The sequence below is a fragment of the Sprattus sprattus genome (assembly GCF_963457725.1).
Source record: "Sprattus sprattus genome assembly, chromosome: 3".
Classification (NCBI taxonomy): domain Eukaryota; kingdom Metazoa; phylum Chordata; class Actinopteri; order Clupeiformes; family Clupeidae; genus Sprattus; species Sprattus sprattus.
Window position 1 is genome coordinate 47,030,252 of NC_137922.1, and position 7,500 is coordinate 47,037,751.

Sequence of the window (7,500 nt, forward strand, 5' to 3'; positions counted from 1 at the left end):
CACACACACACACACACACACACTGACACACACACATACATACACACACACACAGACACACACACACACACACACACACACACACACACACACACACACACACACACACACACACACACACACACACACACACACACTCATCTGGCATGACTCTAAGCCATGCAACTCCATGACCTAATCCGTAGCTTAGGTAACAACATGTCGTAAATCCAGGTGCTCCGCGGGTTTACCTCTCTTCTCCGTGGTAACCACCAGCGCCTCGGCAGCCTCTCCCCAGCCCTTGCGGGTCTGGGCGGTGATCCGGAACACGTAAACGGACTCGGGCCGCAGGCTGGTGACGGTGTACTGCCTCGTGCTTGGGTTCAGAACATCCACCGTAGCCGCGTTGCTATTGGAAGAGTTGAGCCTGTACGTGATCTGATAGGCTGAGGGGAAAGACATGTGACAGGAAGTTGGAGTTAGTTTGTGTGGTTTTGTGAGGAAGAGAGTGTGAGGTGTAATGGCTCATCTGTTATTTGGAAACGCCATTTTCCATTGTACACTATGTTTATAGTTTATAGTTTTACATTTTGACATTTTCACATGCTTTAACCTCCTCTTAAGCTCTATGCAGGGGTGCAATTGATGTGGTTAAGGTCCGTACTAATTTACCAATCACAATAAGTGACATGACTGCTGCTGAAGGCTTGACACTGCACTATGTTCAGGGCTGAACCCCTGCTGGCGGCTTTGGGCACTGCACTATGTTCAGGGCTGAACCCCTGCTGGCGGCTTTGGGCACTGCACTATGTTCAGGGCTGAACCCCTGCTGGCGGCTTTGGGCACTGCACTATGTTCAGGGCTGAACCTCTGCTGGCGGCTGTGGCCGGTAAACGCCGGATGACGCGGTGGCCACTCACCCAGGATGATGCCGTTGGGCTGCAGCGGGGACTGCCAGATGAGGCGCACTGAGATGGTCCGCACCTCCGGGAACAGGATGCCCACCGGGGGGCCTGGCACTGCAGGGGGGCACAGGGGAGGAGGGGGCACAGACGTCAGGATGGAGGACACAACCATGGAAGTCACAACCAAGCGCTTCTGTGTTTTATCAGATTTCTACAAGTTGCCTTTGGAATGGATAAAGTTCTGTCTGTCTGTCTGTCTGTCTATCCATCTATCTAGTTATTTTTTTCTTTCTTTCCCTAAAGTCTTTACCTTAAGTCTGTTATATTATTGGAGTGTTTAAACAATAGTTGCATTTAGCAATTCCATTGTATTGAACTGAACTGAACTGAACTGAACTGAACTAAATTGAATTAAATTGAACTGAACTGAACTGAACTGAACTGAACTGAACTGAATTGAACTGAACTGAACTGAACTGAATGAACTGGACTGAACTGAACTGAACTGAACTGAACTGAACTGAACTGAACTGAACTGAACTGAACTGAACTGAACTGAACTGAACTGAACTGAACTGAACTGAATGGAACTGAACTGAACTGAACTGATTCCAAGGGTGTGAATGTCTGAGTGTGCCTACCATCATCCAGGGTGCGCTCCAGGATTGGGGGGGAGCTGGGCATGCCGTCTCCGATGCGGGTGAAGGCCAGGACCTGGATCTCATACAGCACATACTTCCCCAGGTCTGTCAGCTGCACACTGTGAGTGGTGTTCCCCTCCACTGTCCAGAACTGCAGGGGACTGTCTGAGTCCTTCTCCTTATACACAACCTGAGAGAGAGAGAGAGAGAGAGTGACCACTATCTTGCCATAGAAAAAGGCAGACAAAGAAAATCCTGGCTGCCAAGAGAGCAACGAATATGTGGTCACTGCGTAACAGGTGAGGTCGAGACAGAGGTGCACTTTCTTCTTCACTGTGAGAAATTCAATAATATAAGGAAGTCATACTTTGACAGGTTTACGAGCCTAATCCCAGGCTTCCAAAATCTAGAGGAACGGGAAAAGATGTCAGTCTTGCTTGGACAGCAGGGACAGACAGCGGGTCTTGCTGCCAAATTTGTCTGTGAATGCCATAGGGCAAGGGACGGTGATTGTGGTCTGTGAAGCTCTACACACACACACACACACACACACACACACACACACAAGCACACACACACACCCACAGTCACACACACACACACACAATCACACACACACACGGTCACACACACGCACACACACACACACACACTTTTGTCTGTTGATATGTGTAGATTTATGTCTGTGCTATGCTTTGGCAATGCAAACTATATTTGTCATGCCAATAAAGCTCATTTGAATTTGAATTTGAATTTGAGAGAGAGAGAGAGAGAGAGAGAGAGAGAGAGAGACATAGATAGACATATAGATAGATGGATAGATAGATAGATAGATAGATAGATAGATAGATAGATAGATAGATATATAGATAGACATATAGATAGATAGATAGATAGATAGATAGATAGATAGATAGATAGATAGATAGATAGATAGATAGATAGATAGATAGATAGAAAGATAGATATATATAGATAGATTAAGTGAACAGAGATATGAGATAGAGAAGTAGAGGAACCAGATAGAGAAACAAAAGAAGAAAGAGGAATGGATAGAGAAGAGGGGACAGAGGGGTTTAATGAGGTGAAAGTCAAATAAGAGGCAGAGAAATTAACAGAAAAACAGAAAATAACGACCATAAACACAAACAACAACAACAACAAACAGCCCTTGCTTAGGGGCACTTTGGGGTTTGTTTTCCTGCCCAGACTCAGTATGAGTATCCTGCTTACTAAGACCCGCTGTCAGCACTCATCACACTGCTTCAGCAGGACACGCAGCCCAAAATGGCCGCTGTCTCCCTCCTCTGGGCCATGAGTGTGTGACTAACTCAGAGAGATGGACACAGGGAGGGCACACACAGACCTTGTACCCCAGGATGAAGCCATATGTGTTTGACTTACTCAGAGAGATGGACACAGCAAGGGCACAGCGAGGACACAGCGAGGACACAGAGAGACGGGCAGAGGGAGGGCACACAGACCTCGTACCCCAGGACGAGGCCGTGAGTGTGTGACTAACTCAGAGAGATGGACTCAGGGAGGGCACAGCAAGGGTACAGCAAGGACATAGCAAGGGGACAGCGGGGACACAGAGAGACGGACACAGGGAGGGAACAGCGAGGGGACAGCGGGGACACGGAGAGATCGACACAGGGAGGGCACAGCGAGGGGACAGTGGGTACACGGAGAGATGGACACAGGGAGGGCACAGCGAGGGGACAGTGGGGACACGGAGAGACAGACACAGGAAGGGCACAGCGAGGGGACACGGAGAGATGGACACAGGGAGGGCACAGCGAGGGGACAGTGGGGACACGGAGAGATGGACACAGGGAGGGCACACAGGGAGGGCACACAGACCTTGTATCCCAGGACGAGGCCGTTGCGGTCGGGTTCAGGAACTTCAAACCAGCGCACCAGGATACTGCTGGAGGTGGTGGCGAAGGCTGACACATTGGTGGGGCCACATGATGGGACTGGGGCAGGAAGAAAGCAGGAGAGAGAGAGAGATGGAGAGAGAGAAAAAGCAGGAGAGAGAGGTGAGAGAGAGAGAGAGAGAGAGAGAGAGAGAGAGAACGAGAGAGACAGAGAGAGAAAGAGACAGAGAATCAGAGACACAGTGGAATAAAACAAAAGAAACAGAAGAAAAATAAATTACTTTTATACCACAAAATCATGTTATAAGCATTTCTACAGACAAACTTCCCCCTCCCAGCCGAGACAAAGAGATGGAGTTTTATTGTACAATTTGTCTGTCCAAATATTTTTTCCACACATTCCGTGATTCCCGTAGGGAATGGACTAGCCGGGAGCGCGTGCGGTGGACTGGAGACGCGGCGCGACCAATGAGCTCAGGCCGCACGGCCAGGCATGGCCATATTGGGAAAAGGCCTGGATTTCGGGAACGCCGGTACGGCGCACATTCCCAGGACATCATGCTCTGGATCCGAGGAATTTCAGCAGCAGCAAAAAAAATACTCCATGTGTTCCCAATTTCCTCCCCTTCCCTTCTCTCCCCTTCCCTTCTCTTCCCTTCCCTTCTCTTCTCTTCTCTTCCCTTCTCTTCTCTTCCCTTCTCTCCGCCCTCGCTACCCTCCACAGTGCCAGAGCCTGATCCAGAGGGCTACACGGGGAACAGGTTAGTGCTCACGCTGGGTTATGAAACTGTCATTCAGGCAAATGCTGAAATGTGTTTCTCATTGTAAACGAGATGTTCATCCATCTCAAATGTACTCTTTTTAAAAATAAATAACCCTAGTGCTTCTGCAGGATCTGGCAAGGCTCTGTGTGTTTTTGTGTTTGTGTGTTTGTGTCTGTGTGTCTGTTTCCATGTGTGTGTGTGTGTGTGTGTGTTTGTGTTTCTGTGTGTGTTTGTGTTTCTGTGTGTGTCTGTGTGTGAGCTCATGTGCAAGTGTGCTTGTTCCCACGCATATAACATACACACATAGGCCACTTAGGTATTACATTACAGTAGGTGTATTAATGTACTTATGTGACCACTTGAGTAAGGTTAGTAAGGTTCCCTTTAGTAAGGTTCCCTTTAGTAAGGTTCCCTTTAGTGTGGTTCTGATCAAATCCTCACCGGACTCCCTGGTTCTGCCGCGGACGGGCTGGCTCCAGGGTCCGGACCCGATGCCGTTGATGGCCTGCACGCGCACCTCGTACTCGGTCCACTCCTCCAGGTCCTCTATGGTGAACTCCCGCTCCAGCCGGTCGCTGATGATGTGGCTGAGGGGCTTGGCGGAGGAGCCGGGGCGGGAGTACTGCACGCGGTAGCCCACCAGCTCAGGGTTGCCATTATACTCCCACTCAGGCAGGGGCTACAGGAGAGAGAGAGAGAGAGAGAGAGAGAGAGAGAGAGAGAGAGAGAGAGAGAGAGAGAGAGAGAGAGAGAGAGAGATAAAGAGAAAGGGAAAGCAAGGTAGAAGTGGGGGGAGATAGAGGGAAACAGAGGGAGAGGGGGGGTGAGAGAGAAAGAGAGAGAGATGTGATGCGATGTACAGTCACACAATGCATTGCAATATAGAAACAAATATGTGTGTGTGTTAGTATATCTGTCTTGGTGTGTTTTGAGTCAAGTGTGTGTTTAGGGTTGTCTGCATTTGAACACGTACCACCCATCGCAGCCAGAGGCTGGTCTCGCTGGCCGTGCGCAGGGTGACGTTGGCGGGGGCGATGTCTGGGGGCGCCTGCAGGGTCTGGATCTTCCTAGAGGGCTGACTGGGGGGGCTGGTGCCCACAATGTTCACCTGCCGCATGCGGAACCTGAGATAACACACACACACAGCCACACACACACACACACACACACACACACACACACACACACACACACACACACACACACACATTCAACGTATAGTTAACTTACATTCACAATGTAGATATTTCTTCCATTCCTAAAAGACAAACACACTATCATATTGAATCGCTCAATCACTTGAGCACACGGCACACATGAAGTGGAGTAATGTGGAGGCGATTTGAGGGCAGTGTGTGTACCTGTAGAAGGTGAAGGCAGTGTGTGTGTGTGTGTGTGTGTGTGTGTGTATGTGTACCTGTAGAAGGTGTAGGGGTTGAGGGCAATGTGTGTGTGTGTGTGTGTGTGTGTGTGTGTGTGTGTGTGTGTGTGTGTATGTGTACCTGTAGAAGGTGCATGGGTTGAGGGCAGTGTGTGTGTGTGTGTGTGTGTGTGTGTGTGTGTGTGTGTATGTGTGTGTGTGTGTGTGTGTGTGTGTGTGTGTGTGTGTGTGTGTGTGTGTGTATGTGTGTGTGTGTGTGTGTGTGTGTGTGTGTGTGTGTGTGTGTGTGTGTGTGTGTGTGTGTGTGTGTGTGTGTACCTGTAGAAGGTGTAGGGGTTGAGGCCAGGCACCTCCATGGAGCGGGCGTCAGGCTCATTGGTTAGCTGGTGCACCGTCACCCAGTCCTCATTCTCACCTAACACACCAATCTGACCGAGAACACAGGAGACTGAGGTGGTACATACTGTTTATAATACACACACTCACTCACACACACACACACACACACACACGCACACACACACACACACACACACACACACACACACACACACACACACACACACACACACACACACACACACACACACACACACACACACACACACACACACACACACACACACACACACACAACATGAAAGTTCACTCATTCATACATACATACATACAGATGCACACACAGACACACACACACACACAGACACACACACACACACTCACTCACTCACACACACACACACACACACACACACACACACACACACACACACACACACACACACACAAGCATGAAAGTACACTCATTCATACATACATACATACAGATGCACACACAGACACACACACACACACAGACACACACACACACACAGACACACAGACAGTCACCCTACCTGGGCCTCCACTTGCCAGCGTGAGATGGAGGTCTTGCCGTCGTAGCCAGGTTTGAACTGCAGCGTTACGGAGCGGGGGCCGATGTTGGAGATGGCCATGTTGGTGGGGGGCCCAGGCAACTCTGCAGTGGACACAAGATGGAGGATGGAGGCACAATGGGTTTGAGCCACATATCTGCTGTATCTGTGTACATATACAGAGTGTGTTTGCAGTTGTGCACACACACACACACACACACACACACACACACACACTCTCTTGCTCTCAAACACATAGACACTCTCTCCCTCAAACACACACACACACACACACTTGCACACACAGCTAAGCCCAGCAGGTGGGTAAATGCCTTTAACTCAACCACAGCAGGGAAGGATCAGAGAGCATAAGAAGAAGAAACTAAATGAAGTTCAAAAATATTCTCCTCTGAGAGTCATCATTATGCCCTGAACACACACACACACACACACACACACACACACACTCACACACACACACACTCACAGGTGTTTGTTAATGAGAGAGTCTCCATTGACATCAGCTCTTTTTGGAGTGGATATGACACTGACCCAGCGGGAGGGGGGGGGGCTGGGGTGGTGGTGTTTGGGGGACCGGATAAGGACCGGATTTGGACCGGATTTGGACCGGATTTGGACTGGATTTGGGTCAGAGCTTTGGGCCACTTGCAAGTGAGAATCAGGTTCTACTTCTGCCATGCTGGTCTGAATATTTCAACAGCCAGTTCAAAGAAAAGCAAAGAAAGAAAGAAAGAAAGAAGGAAAAAGAGAGCAACACTCAGTCGTGTTTGAAGAAGTGTCCTTTGTGAACGTGTGAGACATGAAACAGGTCCCTAACGAGCAGGCGGGAGGCTCTGATGTGCGTTTTCACTCAGATCAGAAGTGCCGTCGAACAGCGGCGGAGACAAATCCTCATTTTCACTTCAAAGCGCTGCCTCACTAAACCCGTGGGCCTACTGCCAGCTCTGTGTAGGCAGTGCTTGACTCACTTCTGTTCAACTACCACAGTGCTCCCTAGTGGTGTGAAGGGGTACTG

General features: G+C 49.5%; 1 protein-coding gene across 1 annotated transcript in view; it reads right to left on the reverse strand.

The window, feature by feature from the left end:
• Nucleotides 1–7,500, reverse strand: part of sdk2b (sidekick cell adhesion molecule 2b) — a gene marked incomplete at its 3' end in the record, with an annotated part of 111,337 nt that overhangs the window by 39,776 nt on the left and 64,061 nt on the right. The window contains 8 exon segments of the mRNA XM_080834121.1: nt 231–425; nt 900–998; nt 1,526–1,715; nt 3,389–3,504; nt 4,611–4,848; nt 5,143–5,293; nt 5,869–5,978; nt 6,447–6,568. Of these exon segments, the coding sequence (XP_080690247.1) occupies nt 231–425; nt 900–998; nt 1,526–1,715; nt 3,389–3,504; nt 4,611–4,848; nt 5,143–5,293; nt 5,869–5,978; nt 6,447–6,568 (1,221 nt within the window).